The 22136-nt window shown below is 36.2% G+C and overlaps 1 protein-coding gene across 1 annotated transcript in view; it reads right to left on the reverse strand.

Moving 5' to 3' along the window:
* Nucleotides 1-22136, reverse strand: part of LOC124358058 (phosphatidylinositol 4-phosphate 3-kinase C2 domain-containing subunit beta-like) — a 212912-nt gene that overhangs the window by 18933 nt on the left and 171843 nt on the right. The window contains 3 exon segments of the mRNA XM_046810345.1: nucleotides 12403-12553; nucleotides 21538-21693; nucleotides 21834-21963. Coding sequence (XP_046666301.1) covers nucleotides 12403-12553; nucleotides 21538-21693; nucleotides 21834-21963 — 437 coding nt within the window.

Below are 22136 nucleotides of genomic sequence, written 5' to 3' on the forward strand. Positions count from 1 at the left end.
CACTTTAATTCTATTATTCACTTTCTGCACAAAATTGTCAGTAATCATCAGTAATCAACCACTCCATTTCTCATCATGAACACTCTTGAAATGAATGAAATGAAATGAAATGAAATGAATGAAATGAAATGAAATGAAATGAATGAAAATGAATGAAATGAATGAAATGAATGAAATGAAATGAAATGAAATATGCCTTTATTCAAGAGGCGGAGTTAGGGCTATTTAGCCCTCTCTACCACTCAACCTCACATAATATACAGATATATATATACATTTTTACATTTAATGACCTTAAAACTATAACAAATTCCATTTTAAATTTAAATTTAACTAAAATTATATACTACTATGTAATAATTAAAAATCAAATTTATCAGCTGAATATGTAGAAAATTTTCAAAACAAAGATAAATTAAAACTTAAATTAACAATTTACTTTTTAAATAGTTTCTTGTTATTGCTACATTCATTCTCTCAAACACACAGCCTGACCACAAGCACGCCACGAGCACCGCCATCCGCCACCCCTACCAGACCGCCCAGCAACAAGTCCCTGACCCCGCCCCAAAAACGAGCCCGACCTTCTATAACACGAATATCATCAGGAAGAGAGTTCCAGAGGCGACATGCCTGAACAGTGAACGACCTACTGAAGAAGTTCGATCGATGAACAGGAATTGAGAGTAACGTGGATCCCCTTCTCGTTAGGTCGCTCACTTATATCGGAAATAAATTTGAAATTTTCGGACAGGTAAACAGGTGACTTGTTTCTGATAACTGAATGTAGAGTTGAAAGAATGTGAAGTTGGCGAAGTTGTTGAAGTTTCAGAAGCGATAGCTGTTTGAAAAATGGAGTCACATGCTCATAACGTTCTGAGATTGAAAATAAATCTGATACAATAGTTTTGAGCACGTTGAAGAGCCTGTCCGAAAGCTCAACAGTCATGTCACTGATCACAGCGTCACAGTAGTTGAAGTGTGGCAGTATGAGAGTTTTAACCAGCATAACCTTGACACTGAATGGTAGATATAAAGCAAAACGCTTTAAACTGTGAATGCCAGCAAATACTCTATTACACGTTATCGTAACCTGGTCATTCCACTTAAGACTTGAGCTCATAGTAAGACCAAGATTTTTTAATTTGTTTTGAAAATTTTAGCACGAGGTTATTGAGTTCAAGTTTTTGGTGCAACGTTGAAGTCCAAACGGTCGATCAATCTTGGGTTTCCCAATACCATTGCCTGCGTTTTTTCTTCATTTAATTTCAGCCCATGTTTATTTGCCCAACAAGCAATTGATTCATGTCTTCTTGATTGAGTAGAACCATAAATGTGCTCAATTCATCAGGCGAACAGTGTACGTAAATCTGTAAATCATCGGCATAAAGATGAAACTTACGAGTGCCTTATAATAGATGTGACGTCATTAATATAAATTGAGAACAATAGGGGTCCAAGAACAGAGCCCTGTGGAACACCCCGTGTTACGGCTTTCCATTCAGATATTTTTCCCCTTTCTTTGACACATTGCTGTCGCCCAGTAAGATACGATTTGACCCAGTTAACACACTCATCGGAGAAACCATTACTTCTTCAATTTGATGAGGAGAAGGGGGTAATAAACACAGTCGAAGGCTTTGGAAAAGTCAAAAAGCAGTAAAATGGTGATTAGTCTCTTGTCCATTGCCAATCTGATATCATCGGTGATTTTAATTAGGGTTGTGGTGGTGCTGTGATTAGGCCTGAATCCAGGACTGGTATTTAGATAAGATGTTATAGGTATTCAGATAAGATGAAATTTGTTGATGTACACTCTTTCAAGGCATTTGGAGAGACAAGGGAGAATACTGATTGGACGTAGGTCAGAAGGGGATTGCGGATTAGACACTTTTCTCAACGGACGAACTAGAGCATGCTTCCAGGTTAAGGGAAATACAGAGGAATTTAAAGAATAATTGAAAATGACTACTAAAACAGGAAGGGTGATTGGCAATGTATCTTTCAGAAAGCGCAAAGGTATGTTGTCAGCCCCAACTGCGTTGCTGGTCATCCTCGCGGAAAGCAGCAAGCACATCAGCCTCACTCACAGGTGTGAAAGAAAAACTGGCGGCCAGCAGCCTCCCGAGGAGCAGCCTCCAGCTCAGCAATATAATCGCTAGCTGCAGATATATTAACAGGGATATTAATAAAGTAATCATTTATAATATTGAGGGTCAAACGGAACAGGTGGACTGATATTGTATTTACCCACACCAAGGTCTTTGATTTTAACTCCACAGTGATTTAGTGGACTGAGGCTCTGAAAGTGTTGTGTGGTAAAATCTAACTTTGGGCGTTACGTATATTTGCTGCTGCGTGTGATTCCTAAGACGTTTATATGCCTCCCAATCTTGAGTGGATTTAGAACGTTTAGCTTTTCTAAAGGCGGAATCCCTTTGCTTTTGCAAATTTCTTATGAAATCATTCATCCATGGAGAGGGGCTTTGGTTACTCTTTTAGTTATGATTGGGGCATGTTTATCAAATAAATTAGTAAGTAAAGCATTAAATTTTGATAACCATTTTGTCTACATTATGGCAGTGGTTACTTCATGCCAGGGTAAAGCAGCAGCATCTGTGAGAAGTGAAGCATGATCTATGTCCCTGTATCTGCGATATTTGATAATATTGGGCTTATTTTTGGGGGTATGGAGTTTATAGGCACAAAAAATGAGATCATGCTTTGAAAGTCCAGGGGCAGGAAATTGTCCGTGGTGTGCAACGTGGGTCGGGTCAGAAACAGCCATGATGTCAAGCCACGTGTCGGTTGTAGCAGTGTGATGAGTGGCCTGAAGTGGTAGCAGAGACATGTTACATGACTGAAACATTGTGGTCAAAAAGGTTTTCTCATATGTGGTAGGCCCTAACAAATCGGAGGTTAAGATCGCCATGACAATGACATGACTGTAACGAGCCATAAGATCGATGAGTGTGTGTTCAAATTCGGCAAGATGGCCGGTATTGGGGGCCCTATAACATGCACCGACTAAAACATGCGTCCCGTTGACACTGACATCCAAAAACATAAATTCAGGCCGTCCCTCTCTAGATGTATCAGATGAGAATAAGATGGAAGTAGGAAACTGAGACTTGACATAAACTGCGACTCCACCACCACGTTTGTGTAGACGGTCGTTCCTGAAAATATTGTAGCCAGCTAAATTAATGCTCTTGTCGCTTGTGGTTGGTTTTAACCAAGTCTCAGAGACCAAGATAATGTCGGTATGTAATGGCTCAAAAATGGAACGAAATTCGTCAATATGACTATACAGTGATTGTGCGTTAACGTGTGCTGCCTTGAGGAAATTGTTGTAGGGAGCGAGAGAACGGCAGAGAAGCGCGGGCAGGGACGGCGGAGAGGCGCGCCCGCTCGGGGCGGGGCTGTCAGAGCCGTGCACGGCGGCGAGCAGGGGCGCGACGACACTGCAGGCGGCGAGCGGCCGGCGGTACACGCGACAGTGACATTGCGGTCAGGACATTTACACACTCACGCATACCATAACAAAGAAAAAATAATACTTTATCATTTAATATAAACTTAAAATTAATTGAAGTTATTACTAATTTAATATTATTCATAATAAATTTAAACATGCATGCAAGCTTGCAGGCTCTTATTGTAACAATAATAATCAGTATTAAAAATGTAAGTGGAGAGAAAAATAAATAAAATGGTAGTGAATTCAAATTTTTTTTAGTGCTATAATAATTCTAATAATAATTTTAAAAAGAATAAATTAACAGTAAAGTTATAATTATATAGCCAATTAAAATTCTTAAAACAAAATAATAATAACTCTTCTGTTCATCTTGTAAAGCTCTCAGCCATTTTAGTGCCGATCCATTACTCATAATGTTCTGTCCATACACTTTACAATTCTAATGGTGAATTTCAACTCATTTCACACCTTTAGCGCGAAGAAAATAATAACAACACATACTTCACAGTCTGCGGGTTTCTCAATTGATGGGGGCATCTGAAATATACATTAAAAGGTGTAATAACAATCAATTCTTGCTGTAATTGCATCTATGGCTTGTTTACAAATAAAGGTTGCAGAGGTGGATATTCAGTTCATCAATGATGCATGTCCTTCCTTGAGTGTCACTGAAGTCTAAACTACTCACAGGATATGTCAAGAACAGATTGAGCTATTGAGTTTGACAATAGACAATAGACAAATTCTTTATTTACAAATCATCAAGAAATGCAATTGCGTCAAATATTACATGTTAGTTTTTATTGAGAGTATTGCTCATCTCTTTTCCAGAACTCATCCATGGAGTAGAATGGACGGCTAGAGAGCCATTTGGTCACTGCTATCTTCAGTCTCTGTCCTTGTAGCATATTTATATCTTCAGGAAGATGGTTGAAGATTTTTCTGCCCATGTAGGATGGTATTCTTCCTTTCATATAGTGCAGTGTGATGTAGTGGCAAGTGAAAATTTAAAGCAAGGCGTGTGTTGTAAGTATGGAAGTCATGGCCTCGTTCCAATTGCTCTTTGTCAACATGGACTATGACTTCTCTGATGTATAGGCCGTTAATCGTTATGATTCCCTGGTGAGGGAAGGCAACTCTGCAGCTTTCCCTTGGGCCAAGGCCAGACATGATCCTGACAGCTCTTTTCTGTAGTAGCAGTATTCTATTTAAGTTTCCTGCAGTTGTGCCTCCCCAAACTGCAAGGCCGTATCTTAAGTGTGACTCGAATAATGAATAATAGGCAATTTTTTTAGTTGCTTCATCACTGGCATGCATTACTCCTTTTAAAACATATTGGCATGAATTCAGCTTTTTGGAAAGTATGTCAATGTGATTTTTCCATGATAAATCGCTATAAATAATCATTCCGAGGAATTTTGTCTCACTTTCCATTGATACGTCAGGCAGTCCTGGAACTTCTTCTTGTCGCCTTCCAAAAGCTAGATGTTTGGTTTTTTTCAGTGTTGACTACTAAATCGTTTTCGTGAGAATATTGATAAGCCATGTTTAATGCAGTGTAGGAATTTTAATGACCAAGTTATTTAGAGAAGATTTGGACACTAGAAGTGTTGTGTCATCGGCATACATGACTGGAGCAGAGTACATGTCTAAGTATTGCGGCATGTCATTTGTCATGAGAATAAACAGAACCGGTCCCAACACTGAGCCCTGAGGTACGCCTCTTTTAACAGACAGAGGCTCTGATGTTATTGTTTGTGTATATTGAATATCTACTGTCTGGATTCTTCCCTCTAGATAGCTCTTAAACCATTCTTTGGCATGTCCTTTAACTCAAAGTTTGTAGAGGAGTCATGCCCTAGGCAGTCAAAAGCTTTGCTGAAAACGAACATAATGCCAGTGACCATCTTTTTTCCTTCCGAGTTATCAATAATGAATTCTGAAAGTTTGATAATGGCCGATGTTGTAGACCTTCCTTTAATAAAGCCATGTTGATTATCTGTTAGAAGGTTGTGTAGTTCACAGTGATCGATTAGTCTTTTCAAAACTACTTTCTCAATGACTCTGGAGCAGGTTTGGATCAGAGATATGAGCCTATGTAGTTAGTAGCCTCTGTGTGGCTTCCACTTTTAAGCTTTGAATATACCTTACTACGTTTGAAGGCTAACAGTTTGAGTTTGGTGGAAAATGTATCTTCAAGAGCTTTGGCTGAGCATTAGCTGAGCCTAACTGGTCACGCGATATATCAGGAACTGTTTGATCTATAGAATTTACATTTTACATGAAACTTATTTTTACACTGGCAAGACCAAGAACTTTTTTTAAGAATAATGACATTCTCAACCAGAAGAAGTTCTTGTAAAGAAAAATTTAAGAAACTGAAGATTCTTACTGTCCCTTGTGTATACATGTATGAAGTACTGAGTCAAGTTCATCAAAATTTGAACTGGTTTTCTAAAGAAAAAACTATTCATCAACACAATACTAGAAATACCAATTTGTTAATATATCCTGTACACACCACAGCCATATTTGAAAAAAGTTTTTATTATATGGGTTTTAAACTTTACAACAAATTGCCTAACAATTTCAAACAAATGCCACAAGTTGAATTCTTATATAGAATAAAAAGTATGTTTGTCGAAAAGGCTTACTACAAGATTTCCGAATTTCTAAATGACAGAAACATAATAATCTAGTTATGAAGATTAAGTGTTTTCTCCTAAGAAACTTAATTTAATATAATAAAAAATTCAATAATTGATCTCCATTTTGTTATTTAAATATGTTATATTGTTACCAATTTTATTGTTTGATTTGTTAATGGCTTTATTAATTTTATTGTTTAACTAATTTTATTGTTTTATTTGTTAAATTAGTTTAATGAATGATTGTTATTACATTATGGTGTACTACAGTTTGAATGTTATCTGACTCAGGAATGCTTTACAAAATAAATGTTTGACATAGGTTTTAATACTGTTAATTAGTTTATAGTTGAAAATGTTAATACTGTTATTTATATTAGAGCTTATTTATTTGTTAGCAAATAATTTTAGCTAGAATCTTGTTCTTGTTAAATCTATTACTACTAAGGATGGGAGACCGAAAAAAGGGAAATTTCTGACCGTGTCATCTGTCTTATCAGCATAGCTGGATCTTGTAAGATGTAATATGACAATAAACATTCATTGATTCATCTACAAAAACAAGCAGATAGAGGCAACGAAGAGGATTCTACTTCAAAAATAAGTTTTGATACGACAAATAAAGATTCTTAGCCAAGTACAAGTACTGAAACTTTGTCCAAACCGACGACAAATAATGTTCTCAGAGAACATGGCTATAAGCCACGTTGTGGTAGTAAAAAGAAGAAAGTTGAGGATAGTAAAACAAAAAATAGGAAAATAAAAGCACCCACTCAACAAGACAGCGTCAAAAACCCTAAGCCAGCCAGGAAATGGGAAAAGAAAGACATGCCAAACAAATCACGGGTAGAGTTCGAACGTACCAGATACCTACAACAAGACTTTACTCATGTTGATATATATGAGTTTTTTTTTCGATGAAGAAGTTCTTGACTTCATAGTCGAATGTACAAATGAATTTTCAGTTGAGAAAGGAAACGATAGTTTTACTACAACAGAAGAAGAAATTCCACTATTTTTTGGGATTCTTTTTCTGTCCGGATATTGCGTCGTGTCAAGAACAAGAATGTATTGGGAACTAGCTGACGATGTACATAACAACGCTGTTTCAAAAGCTATTAGCAGGAATAGATTTGAGGAAATAATGAAATACTTCCACTTTTGTAAAAACGGTCAACTTGAAAATGGAGACCGCTTTGGGAAAAGTAGACCAGTTTGGAGTATGCTAAATGAACGCTGGCTAAAATTTTTTCCACGTGATATTTAATTATCTGTTGACGAATCCATGGTGCCCTAATACGGAAGACATGGAGCAAAGCAGCATATCCACGGAAAACTCATCCGCTTTGGATATAAAGTTTGGGTTCTCAGAAATCAGAAATATTTTATTGTCATTAAGCGTACAGCGATAGACAAAGTCAGCTTATTCATTTATGTATATAAATATAAATTAATAAATAAAACACATACTATATCACGAATAAATAAAACAAATACAAACAATTACGGTTTATAATGTAACAAATCAATGGGACACACAACGCAAATTAATTTTAAAAGCATAAACATGTAATATCGCTGCTTAAGAAATCTGGGACTGAGTAATAAACATTATTCTTGAACCAGTTCTCTAATACTCTCTTAAAATTGTTTAAAGGTACAATCCATGCATTTTGTGCATTTTCTCACAACAAGACTAGGCTACATCGTTCAAGGAGAGCCGTATCAAGGCAAAAGTTTTGGAACATCAGTCCCAGGATTAGGCGTTGGAGGATCAGTGGTCATTGATCTCATAACAGAATTGCCCAAAGACAGGAAGTACTGTTTATCTTCGACAATTTTTTTACTTCGTTCCGTCTGTTAGAGGCGTTGAAAAAGGAAGTCTACAAGGGAACTGGTACAGTACAAGCTGACAGAGTGGAGAAAGCTCCCCTTCCAAAACCAAAAACTGTAAAAATAGAAGAACGAGGCTCATACCACCAACTTACTGACCAAGAAACTAAAATCACGCTTGTCCGCTACAATGACAACAGTGTGTTCACTATCGCATCTACTATTGCAGGAGTTGAGCCTCTTGGCAAAGCGAAGCGGTGGTCAAATGAACATAAAAAACATATTAATGTGGATCAACCTGCCTGTATTGTCTTGTATAACATGTATATGGGCGGCGTTGATTTTATGGATGAAAACATTTCCACATACCACATCAATGTCAGATAAAAAAAATGGTATTGGCCAATGATATCATACGAGGTGTATCGATGAACAATGCTTGGCTTATTTATCGAATGACCACTAAAAGTAAGGAAGAGAAGTTGGATTTCCTTTCTTTTACAAGGTATATAGTCCAAAGTTACATGGCAACCTACAAAACAATCAGACTGGCAACCTACAAAACAATCAGACTGGCAACAGGACGACCAAGTTCAAAAGCTGTAACAGGGGTTATCCCAGATGTCCGCTTCAGCGGTAATGACTTTTTAGTTTCCTCTGCTACGCAAAAAAGATGTGGTCACTGTGGCAAAGTGACCAGAAAAATGTGTGAAACTTGTAAGGTTGGCTGTCACGTGTTGTGTGACAAAGTTTCCACTCAAGGGCACAATAGTTTTGTCGGCTACAACAGTAGTTTTAGAGTATGTACATTATTTTTCTTCCAAAATGTCTTCCTAAAACTACATTTTTGTGTTTACTAAGTACGTATTATTACGTATTTGACAGTTTTTTAGGAGTGCAGTAGTATTTGTACCTCGTAGAAGGCTACTAGCAGATTTTACGACAGCTCATTGTTTTACTTAACAGTAGTTCTATTCACGTAACATTAGTTTATAAATAGTTTTGTGTGTAGTTCGTGTTTTATAACAGTGTTTGTAACATTGTTTTGCAAAACATGGTCAATGCATTTCTTACAAATGTTTTGATAAACATGTACTTCCTTTTGATATTCGAAAATATTATTTTATGTCACATAAAAAAGTGTTTTTTTTTTTTGTATTATTTATGAATCAATTTGTAGAGTTGTAGTTTTATACATAAATAAATAAAAGTGCTATTCCATAGATGTTCTTTCATTTAAAATTCCTTCCATCAGGAATAGTAAACTAAAATGTGTCTAAATATAGTTTCCATCCTACCAGATGTGCTCACGGTTGGCTTCAGTAGTCAATATCTGTCAATGCCGTAATGTTACCATTCATGCCCACTGTCGACATGACGTCATTCAGTATTGGATAATAAAAAAAATTTTTTTGATCTATATTTACACTCTTTGTACTATAGATAATAAAATACTAAAAGAAAAGAAAAATATTTTTTTTTTAATAATTTGGGCATTACTGGGTTAATGAAAAATGAATTACCTACCAAAACTTTAATATCCTATGGATTTTTACTTGGAATTAATAACATTTCTACAGGTTGGAGCATATATCGGTTTCCTCAGAAGAGAAATTTAAAGGCGTTATAGGGTAATTGAATAAAACACTTTAGGCAAGAAAACAAATCCACTACATGAAATTACTTACATAATTACCATACAATGTTATAGCAGTTGTTCGAAATGTCCACCTTGACTTTGTATACACTTCATACAACGACTGAGAACAGAATCACCAATTTTTAGGAATAAAGGTTTATCGTCATTAACAAGTTCAAGCGCATTTCTAATTAGGTTTCTGAGTTCGTCAAGATTTTGTGGTTTTGAAGCATACATAGTCTCCTTTATAATACCCCACAGTGAAAAATCACCTGGGGTCAGGTCTGGTGAGCATGCAGGCCAATCGATTGTACCACGGAGACCAATCCATTCATTAAATGTGTTATCTATAAAATCTTGAACTTGGATACCGAAATGTCTTATTGCCTGATGAACGAATGAATATTGAAAACAGGATTGTTTCTGAGCTCGGGAACTATTACTTCTTGCAGGAATCTTAAGTAACTTTCTGAGTTAACATTACCTTGAACAAAATAAGACCAAACAGTGCAGTACTCGAAATACCTCCCCTTACCATAACACCAGACACATTGAGTTCTGCTTAGATTACGTTATGAGGATTTACATCCGATCAGTACACGCAGTTATGCCGATTAATGTGTCCATAAAGCTTGAAACATGCCTCATCACACCACAAAATTGATTGCAAGAAATTTGGATCAGCCTCAGAATTGATAGTTATTGTCTCACAGAATTCCAATCGCCTATCGGAATCATCCTCATGAAGCACTTGGAGTGAAGATGGACGGTATGGCTTAAATTTTAATTGCTTTAACATTCTTTGCATACTTCTTGATATTTCTAGTTCAGCAGATGCCTAACAAGTCGATTTACCGGGACTGGCTACAAAAGCTTGAGCAACTGTCTGCAGGTTTACTTTGTTGCAAATTGATCGTGGACGACCACACTTAAAACGGCATTTAGGGCACTTAAAACGCATCCTGTGTTTTCACATTTCTCATTTAAATTCTGCATATACTGTCAAGTGGGTATCGCGACATCTGCATATTTACTACTAAATCCTTCAATTATTATAGCAGTATTTTTATTATGCTTCCATCATAACTGAAGGACGTAAACTCGTTGTTGGGTTGTAAACATTTTAAAATCACACACAAACAATTAACGGGTGCAAAGACCGTCACTTTTCACTGGAACAGACAAAAATAAACTTACTCCGTGTTGCTGCCAATTTAACATAGTTACCAACCTATCGAAACAAAATATCACTATTTATGGGGAAACTAACATATATGCCACACTGTATAAACAAAATTTCAAACTCATTTGGGATCTGTACGTACCTCTTAACCCTAGAACTGTTAATCGACATAATTATGTCGGTTAATGCCGCTTTTGTAGTGTTAACCGTCAAAAGTTTGTCGGTCAAACATTCCCTCGTATAATTACTTTTTACAATATACTCCGGTAACGTATCGATATATAATTCATGCACCATTGGATTCGGGAAGAAAAATGCTAAGGAACAGATAAGTTTTATTCCTCTTTGTATTATGGTTATGACGTAGCAAGCTTGTTATTTTGAACGTAAAAGAAAACGCGACGCCGTTTGTTGTGACCGCCATATTGCCGCTGCCGTTCTGTATCACTTTCGTGCCGAGCTGTGGATATTTGTAAGTTTTAATAGTTTTACGCGTGTTTTAGTGTCGTATTTAATGTGTAGTGTGTTGTTTGATGTCGTAGTAGTGTAAACATATATATTTTAGAATAAATCAATTTCTATTTACTGAAATATGTTTGAGAAATTACCGGCTTTGTGTAGGCTATGGCAAAATGACTTGGCTAAAATTCATTTCACATAGTTTGTTATTGTTTTCACTTACTAAACGTTATTTATAGCACTCTTTTAGCTCTGAAGTAACTATTTATTTTTGATAAATAGATAGTTTTCACAATAAAATATATATATCCTGTAATTTCTTTGGTTATATATAATAACTGTTTGGGTTATTCTATATTTTTTCAATATATTTAGTTATATTTATAGTTTTCTAACTACATAATATTTCCTATTACTTATAAACCATAAATTTATAAATTTTGATATAGTACAAGCTTTAGAAACGATTTTATATTTTGCTGAATGAAAATTTTTCGCAAAATTTTTGAATAATGGCAAAATTTAACTTTTTTTACTTTAAAAAAAATAATTTATGGTAATTATTTCATTACTACTGTATATTCTATTTTATTCTAAGTAATAAAATATGCAAAATAACATGTATTCATAGATAAATGTATTAGCAAAACTTGTTTTACCAAAGTCTTACGTGTACACCCGATTTTCAGAATTTATACGCATCGCTGCTTTTTGTTCTATAGCTTTATGATGCTTTCATAAATGTGTATATTGCTTATGTTTTTCTGAAACTAGATAAAATTTGACACAGAATGGCTATCTCACTTATAAATATTTCTCACTATAACTTCATTTGCTAGGTATGGTCCCCCCCAAATTTAAGAAATATTTTTCGTAAATTTTATATTTGATTAAAAAAAGTGTTTATTAGAAAATTTTTGATGGTTAATTTTACAATATAGTGCAATTCTACGTTTAATTCTGAACACAAAAATATATACTCTTATTTATATTGCTTTTATTTTATATTTTTAATAATTTTTTTAAAAAAACCTTGCGCGAAGCTCCAAAACAGCCCGACACTACAGGATGAAATGACTGCCAGTTCTAGGGTTAAAGTTGCCAAACATCTGAGCATTGTCAAGAATCTTGTTAGGAGTGCTGATTGATCTATACATACCTCTTAAAGTTGCCAAACATCTGAGCGTCACCAAGGAACTTGCCGAAATCTATGTGAAACATATGTCCGGAAGTCTTCAGCATGATGTTGTCATTGTGTCGGTCACAGATACCGAGGACATAGGTGGCCACACTGTACCCTGCACAAGACGCTGCCAGAACAGGAAAAGTATTACATTACACATTACCACAATAGAAAATATGACATGAATTTATTAAAAATTCATATATATATACTAGCTGTTACCCGCAGCATCGCACGCAATCTTTAGAACCGAAGTCCTTATATTACTTAGTAAAAGCACTTATGATGTAAAATGATGGGGCTCTATGAAAATTTTAAAACGTAAGTAGGCATACATCAAGTAGATATTATTCATGGTAAATATTATCAGAGTTTAATTTAACACATTCAATGCGGATGACAAAATTACCGGCGAAAGAAAATGAAGGATTTTTTTTTTGTAAGTAACCCAAAACGAAGTCAGGATAGCCGAAAGGGTTGACCAAAGTATCCCGGAAGCTTCGATGGCCGGAACGGGTGACGTCATGTCCGTGCCGAGTCTGCTCGTCATTCGCACCGGGTGCCGGTCCCCGTGTTGTATGTGCTCGCAGCGCACTAGGTTTCAGCACAAACACTTACGAATTACACGTAGATAGTACATCAATTACACGAAGATAGTACATCTATTACACGAAGATAGTACATCAATTACACGAAGATAGTACATCAATTACACGAAGATAGTACATCAATTACACGAATATAGTACATCAATTACACGAAGATAGTACATCAATTACACGAAGATAGTACATCAATTACACGAAGATAGTACATCAATTACACGAAGATAGTACATCAATTACACGAAGATAGTACATCAATTACACGTTTCGGGTGGAGTGGCCCACTGGGGGTGGGGGACGCCGCCTTCACCGTCACTAGAACTGTTCGAACTCGACTCATTGTCTTCATCAGATGAAAAATTATCGTCAATAACATTATCGTCTTTCTCCATTATGAGTACATACACTTACACAGTCAGACACAATATCGCAAAGCATACACAACAAACAAAAATGGTGAACCGGTGACGAATCGCACCAACTGACTCACCGAAAAAGGCACACCTCGCTATGAAAGTTACAGCCTTCCCGGGCAACTGCTCAGCTCACACTGAGGCAATATGAAAGCAGCTGCCATATGCCGAGCTCGCTCGTCCACCGCCCGGCGCGCCATTTTCGCATGACGAGTATGCTCGTCACCCGCAGTGAATGTGTTAATATATCATGTTTTGCACGTGGAAGAGCATTTCTGGTTCAAATTAATTAATTATATTTGGAATGTCACAGTTGAGCCTGCATTATTCTTCTGATCAATAAAATACAAATACCCAGGTCTCAGACACCTACTTCGGTCAAAAAGTGTCTATTTCTAGCCTTTATCACATATTTCAGGTCTAAGATATTTCCAGTACCATAGTAGAGTTTGCCTTGTCCTGATGTAGAGTTTGCCTTGTCCTGATGAAGAAAAAACATATAGTTACGTAGGACCGAAAAGCCTACTTCGGTTAAAAAGTGCCTACTTCAGATCGTTTAAATTCACTTACTATGTCACATTACACCTTGCAATATTTCCTCGATCAAATTTTAGACACGTTCAATTATGCAGTTCTCGGAAATCTACTTTGGTCAAAATCGTCTTCTGTAATCTATTTTCAGTTTAGAATATTTCCAGGGACATTGTTGTTTGTTTTGTTGCCCAGTGGCGTAATACATACCCCCGCAACCCCCGCAATGCGGGGGGGCGCGGCGTGTCAAGGGGCGCCACACGAAGGAATGAAAAAAATAAAAAAAAATTATACCGATTTTACCAAATTTCTTAAGGTTGAATATCACTATTTTCATTGTAATTCCTTATAATTTTTTTTGTATAAATGAGCTAGCGAGGAATATCGTAGGCCTATTATCATTTCTTGTTTTAGTTAAACGCCTTCAAAACTAAAGCAGGCAAACTATTTGCTGAACCGCCACGGAAGTGTATTTTAAGGCGCTTTAGGACCGTGTGTGAGCGTGGGGGTGTGCGTGCGTGTACTGCCTTGTTTTCATGTTGCGACTTGAATACTCCCCTCCCTCCCTCCACACTACCAAGTACCAATTATTGTTAGGTAGTTCCTTCACAGTATACTGTGGTTCCTTGTCAACTCAGTCATATATTCATTACTCGTTACGTTTACTGCATTTTCGAAAGTTGTGATTTATTCAGTAGCCTACAACTGTGGTGGCGGTGAAAAGTGTTTGCAAACTACACCTCTTACAGGAAACTTATATTATGGGACGATGTACTAGAAAACTAAATCAATAATTAAACAAAAATGTCTAAAAAACCTAGTGGTGCAGAATACCGAAAGCGGAAGAAGGAGGAGGAAGAAAAAAGCAAAAAAACACCAACAAAAATTGATCTATTTTTTAAATCTGACATATCTCTTAGTAAAAACAATGACAGTGTAAGGAAACAAATAACTTTCCGGTTTAATTTGTGAGTGTAGTGAAATAAGTTCTGACCTACCTACCATCGAGACAGAAAATGGAACATCTACTCAGACCCCACCTGAATTCACAAATAACGAACCAGACGTGAGTCTAGACGTTAAGATAAATAATGATAGCTGTAGCTGTACCGTAGACATTGATAAAAACTGTGTTTTGCATATTGATACTAATGAAATCAGTCAACAACGTGGTGTTTTTTAAAACTGACATTGGGCTCTACACTAATGACGGAGTATCCCTCTTAAAAGAAGAAGATAAAACTTTCATTTTGAGAATTCTGAACCATGTAGGCCCACAGGGCCTTTTCCTAAAGACTCGACAAACAATAGATCTTTTAGCAGTGATTTTTATTACAAAATTGCCAAAACGGGCCAAAAACTAGAACGGTTTTGGCTTTGTTATTCACCTTTATTAAATGGCGTATACTGTGAACCTTGTTGGTTTGTTCGCTGACAGAACTGACCCTAAATTTAAAGATGCTTGGTGTAAAGGTCTAATAAATGATTGGCAAGGTTTAAGCAAAAAAAATTAAAGAACATGAAACATCTCGTATACACTTAAATTCATGTTTAGCATATAGTACCGTAAAAAATAGCCAAGATGCAAAATCACTTATTCAAAAGTATGAACCTTGAGTATTGTGAGATTCTCAAAAGACTTTTAGATGTAGTAATAAACTATGGCTACTTGTAACTTAGCGTTCAGAGGGCATCGGAATGAAAAATATTGAAACAGTGGACACTACTTCTGGAAACTTTTTGAATATTATAGATTTGTTGTCACGATACGATCCTCTTCTAAAAAGTCACTTAGAAAACGATCAAAGCAAAGTTAAGTATTTGTCTCCCAAAATCCAAAATGAAATGATCATGTTTGCGTCACAGCATGTTCTGGATGAAGTTGTAAGTGAAATCCAAGCAGCTCCTTTCTTCTCTCTGGTATTAGACACCACTCAAGACGTCTCAAAAACTGATCAACTATCGATAGTAATACGACATGTGGCAGTCCAAAACTACGAAAAAACTTGAAATTAAAGAATCATTCTTAGGGTTCATAGCTCTTACAGGCCAAAATTCGGAAAAAAATTACTAACGAGGTTTGTAATTTTTTGGAAGAAGAAAACAACATTAAAATTGAAAAGTGTAGAGGCCAGGGTTATGACGGGGCAGCCGTAATGAGTGGAAACTATTCTGGAATCCAATCTAGAATAAAGCAAAAGTCCGCCAAATGCAGAGTACGTGCATTGTGCCTCGCATAATTTAAAATTTGGTACTCAATGACTCAGTTACTGACATAACAGAAATGATTTTATTTTACGATTTGGTCAATCAAATTTACGTGTTTTTCGGCGAAAGCCTGCCAAGATGGCAAGCTTTGAGGAGAGAAATCTATGGAGCAAAAGGGGGGGTCTATACTTAGCAAGACACTCAAAAGATTGTGTCCGACCCGTTGGTCATCTAGGTACGATTGTTTACTGGCCATAAAGTGTAACTTTGTTTCTGTCTTAAGCTGTTTGACGAATATTATTCTGACTTCTAAAAAGAATAAAGAGGTTTTAGAGGCAACTGGACTCAAAAAACAAATGACGTGTTTTCAATTTGTATTGATGCTTACTTTCCAAAGTAAGGTTTTTAGAGAGAATTAATATTACATCTAAAACACTACAAAAAGAGGATGTATCAATTGACGAAGCTACAGCCCTTCTTGGAAAGAGTATGACTGAACTAAAGAGAGCAAGAAATGAGTTTGAAGGTGTTGTTAAAGAAGCTGAAACGCTAGCCAGGGGATGGAATATTGAGTCTTCTCTGCCGACTAAAACGATGTAAAAAAGTAAAAAACTTTTTTTTGACGAACTGACCAACGATGTTGAATTTTCTAATCCATTGCAAGAATTCAAAGTAAAAGTATTTTACAGGAGCTTGGATATAGTTATTGCTCAAATCTCCAGACGTTTTGAGAGCATGGTCAGGATTAACGATCAGTTCATCTTTTTAACTCCAAAGTACCTCACAGAGAAAAGTGATGATGAACTAATTTTTTCAGCCAGGGAAGTTTTGTGAGAAGTATGAGGAAGATGTTTCACACGGGTTGGAGACACAAATAGTGTGTGTTTCAGAAAACATTGTTTCGGATGAAATAAAAAACAAGAGGATTGAAAAAAGTTAAGGATTTAGCCTCATATTTAATGATAGAAAACGTGACTTTGTCAAGCAGCCTTCCTGATGTCTGCACAGCGATGATGATGTTCTTGACTCTCCCAGTTACGTCAGCGTCAAGCGGAAAGGTTCGTAATCACCAAAATATCATAAAAACCCGTACTAACTAAAATTAATTTTTGTGTTAAGAAGAGTTATTATACCCTTTAATTATATACTTGTATTATAACCTGAAAATGGCATATATGTTAACAACATAGTTTTTTAATCTTATATAAATTTTCAGGTCATTTTCTAAACTCAAGCTCATAAAGAATTATTTGAGAAACACTATGACCAATACCAGGCTGAGCGCTTTGGGAGTCTTGAGCAATAGAACATGAACGGGCTCGTAGGATCAACTTGAAGATGTTAGCTGAAAAATATTTCAGTTTTAAGAAGAGGAGAGGGTTTAAATAAATGGAAATAATTAACATGTCTACAATTTTTTCTATTTTTATTTTAATGTTTGAGATAGTTTTCATTAATAAATAATTATGATGAATAATTCATTTTAAAGTTTTCTTTTCCTTTTTGATCTTTTTACAAAATGTATAAAAATAAACATTGCACAGCACGGGACTATCAACTATTTACACAAATTTAAAGCCACTCTTAAAAAGTAAAGGTTTGTTTTCTATTACAATTTACCGTAAGTAGAGTGAACATCATGAGAATAAAGGTAGACCAGGGGAAGTAGGCTATAATTATAACGATGCGTGTAGGTCAGTAGGAGGAAGGGGGGGGGGGGGGGGGGTGTTAGGAGCCGACAGGAGGGGGCGCATTTCAGTACGCTGCGGGGGGGGCGCGACTCTGTCTAGTTACGCCACTGTTTGTTGCCCTGATGAAGAAAATATACACATATGTAGGACCTATTACGGCTAAGGGGAAGTAATACCCACTTCCTATGTACTTTCGGTATAAGGGGGAAATCTTATTAAGGTTATGCAGCATTCCAAAATAATCGTTATTAAAGTTTTGCGTTACACTTGTTTTTGAACTGTGTAGCCAGGGAAAGAATGAATTGTTTAGGCATTTTTTGTTCTTTTCTCTGTTTTTCCAAAAGCCACTGTTAAAATGCCATATCACAATGTCAAGGAAGCCCACCAGTTTAACCCATTGCAGATCACTGACGAGCTGGGCTCGTCACGCAGCGGCCGGGCCTGACGGCACGGTGACGAGCTCAGGTCGCATAAGCGGTCTGCTTTTAAATTTCCCTCCAGATAGTTCTGTTTATGTCTGATAGATCGGGCGATCGTCTTCACTTGTCTACTAAGAGTGTTTAACAACGGTCTACGTTTAGAATTTTCAAAAGTTTTATAAATATCCTACAGATCGCAGTTGTATGTCGAAGTTGAAAAATCATTCATATGAGTTTACTCTCTGCTTTTTAGCGCTTCTGATTGGGTGATTTCCTCAGTTGATATTATAATACTTTTGAGGTTAATGACACAACTAAACGACGCAGACGTACATGTTGGTGGGTTTAGTCTAGACAATGGCCCATATGTTGCAATCGATTCACCCTTGCCGCTTTATTTAGACTATGATTCAGACATCATCCCTGCCACGCCGTAACCTTGCTCGCGTGTTATCGTTCCTACATCACGGATAACCCAGCATGCCCATGTTCCATCTGAACAAATACCTTTGCAGCTGAATTTTCTAGTATGCAATAGCGAGAGATACGATGTGGCGCACCATTGCTGTTCGTGCGGCCGCTGACCGTGAATTAATTCGCGCCCGCTGGTGCCCGCGCGCCTTAACAATACGATCCGCAATGGGTTAAAGTAACTTATGTGATAGCATTCATAACATTGTTCATTAAGGTTGGTTACATAGCAGTGTTTAAATAATATTTAAAATACATCAGTAATGATTTAAATTCGTCACTGGCGCGATCTGGAGTAAAATTTTGACATTAACTTTATATTTACTATCTGCATTGCACTACTGATAAAGAACTGTTTACTTAATATTTGATGAAATTGAAATGTAAACAGATGTTTCAACCAATTTGTCGACATAAAACTGAAGATTTGAACAGCTGTTTAGTGCCAGATTAATTTGAATTATGAAACAAAAAACTGCAAATTTTTTTGAATTCCAAAATATTCCAGGTAACTTTTTTTCCTTGGATTTCAATGGACATTTTACAAAAAGAATTAACCGAGTTGGTCGAGCCGTTATCGAGATTAGCGCTTACCAACACATTTCGCCATTCATTTTTATTTATAAGATATACACACATGACATCTCTTAGATTTATTGACATATCTTCAGAAAAATATAATTTTATACCAATATTTAAAATACAACATTTAATTTTAAATTTAATATAAAAATAAAAAAGCTATATTTTAATTTTATTTTACTTTTTATTTATTTTTCCTGGAATTAACATACTTAATTCCTATAAGTTGTAACTAGCTGGTACCTAATTTTAGCATCTCACTGGAACCTATTAAGTATGCTGGAAAAAGTAGATTGCCACTTTCATTTAAATATAACAATTAGGTAAACTGCTTTTTCCGTTTGATTTTCAAAATTATATCTTGTACATGTATTTGAAAAATATTGGTAAAATTTATTGTATATACTATATTACCACATGTACCAAACATGTAAGAGAATTGAGTTATTAAGTACAATTTTTGTGATCAGGAAGTCTCAAATTTGTTCAAGGTTGAAACTTTATCGATCGGTTATTTATTATTTACTTTTAATAAACAAAGTAAGAAGTAACTTTCACTTATAGGTTGATATGTTTTAAAAGTATTTTTATTTGCAGGATATACAATCCGTCTCAATTAGGTCTCTAGTATCAACAAAATATAAACTTGTTTCCATATTTTGAGCTTAATCTCCATCACTAGTATTGCAAATTACAAATGCACTAGTATTTTAATACGTAGGTAGAATACACTATAGTTTTTACATAGACGCTGAAAGTCGAATATTATAATCCAAGTAGCTAAAAAATAGCCATAAAGCCAAATAGCAATAAATATAATTCTGAACGATGGTTACTTAGGTATGAGCTGCAAATAGAGAAATATTAATTTAGTTGCTTTGTTGGCCGAGAGGGCTGACTGACCCGAGGCAGAGAACACTCGAGGCCAGGCGATATGAGAGACCAACCATATCGATTTGATGCTGATCCCAAAGGAATAATAAATATAATAGGTGTAGTTTTTATTGTTTTTAACTAAAACATAATCTTTATTAGCCTCGAGCCATTATTTATTTTGATGATTCTTAATGGTGCATTCTTAGTATATAATGGTCTAAGTGGATAACATTTAATCAAAATTATAAGATCGCTTCTTTATTAAATTTGGTTTTTTCCATAATGAACTGTTACTTTTTGGACAAATAATATGATTTACTTTTTTTTCTCTTAGGACAAGAAGCTTATAAATTGCACTTAGTCCTGTAAGAACCTTTGCGCTGCTTCCGGTGTGATAGGATATTCAGGATGGGTAAGGTTAGGGAGTATGGGCCGCTTCTTATCGAGATCCATGAGGAAGAATTAGGGCACTACATCTCAAATTCATCCTGGAAGAAGGGGAGGCCAGCTCTGAACCAGCCTCTCCAGTCAAAGTAGGCAGGGGGTGCCACACCCTTGTTGAGGTTAACAAGAACCTCTGAGGTAAGCAAACAAACCCCACCAACTCCAACAGTCATCTTTCACAGTAGGCTAGACCTATCGAATTGCCCTTGAACCCCAGAATCTCAACATTTGCGGTTAGTGATGTGCCACTACTGGACATCCATAAGGTTGCCCAGATTGAAGTGGCACATCGGTTTTTGCTGTGCCCAGTGGTGGGTTCAACCGGTAGGTATAAACCAGCCAGAAGTGATCCCTGCTGGGTGATATGATTTACTTTGTTTAAACAACTAAGCGATGAATAGTTAAAAAAAAAATGAAAGATACAGTGTCTGTTCAATAAGTATCAGGACTGGTTTGCTGTATCCTCAACAAACAGAGCGGTGGAGGGAGGTCCAACCAGTCGGCCTCGGTAGAGGGGTCCTCCACCTTTCAGGTGCACATTAATTTAAAAAAAGACAAAGGTTCTCAACAATATTCTGGAAACCGACTTTCAGCGGACTTTTGATAAGTGGCAGACGCGCCAAACTCAATGTATCGATGCAGGAGGAATGTATTTTGAAGATCATTAGGTAAATGTAATGATACCTGCAATATATTTTGATTTTTACAACCAGTTCTGATACTTACTGAGTATACCCTGTAATTTTTATTCTTAAGAACAACTGTTAAATTTGACTAATTTCTAAGTTTAAAAAAATGGTAATTACGAGAAGGAAAAACTAGTTACTATATCAATGGTGGATATTTAAAGACTAGAATTATAAAATGTTACCAGTAAAATTAGCCACAGCTCTCTCATATTCTAAAGCAGAAGGATTGTGTTTGGCGAGCCATGCTGCTATCGGCCGATCCTTGAATGAGCCAGTGAGACCCAGCTCCACTTGGATTTTACGAAGAGTTTCTGCTTCTGTCACCATCTCTATCATCCCTAAACATCAGACACAGATCTAGTAAACAATGGGCAGATGGAAAAAGAGGCAGGAACAGGATGGCAAAATTATATCTGCAAAATGGACATATTCATTTAGTAAACAATTGTACAGTATCGATATTAATTTTTGTAATTACCTCTCTTGGTGCCGGTGGGAACACAAGCAAATGTGACCATCTTGAGATCCAGCCCCTCCCTCAGCCACAGTTTATCCATTATTCGTATCATCTGCAGGGTCAACATGTCTTGCTGCAGGTCATCTCCTACCTGTCACACACATGATCACTAGAGTAAGTTTAAACTGACTACCACATCATGGATACAAAAACAGTTATTCATGGACTAATTCAAAGTACCAGGTCATCTCCTACCTGTCACACACATGATCACTAGAGTAAGTTTAAACTGACTACCACATCATGGATACAAAAACAGTTATT

The sequence above is a fragment of the Homalodisca vitripennis genome, chromosome 3 (genome assembly GCF_021130785.1).
Source record: "Homalodisca vitripennis isolate AUS2020 chromosome 3, UT_GWSS_2.1, whole genome shotgun sequence".
Classification (NCBI taxonomy): Eukaryota; Metazoa; Arthropoda; class Insecta; order Hemiptera; family Cicadellidae; genus Homalodisca; species Homalodisca vitripennis.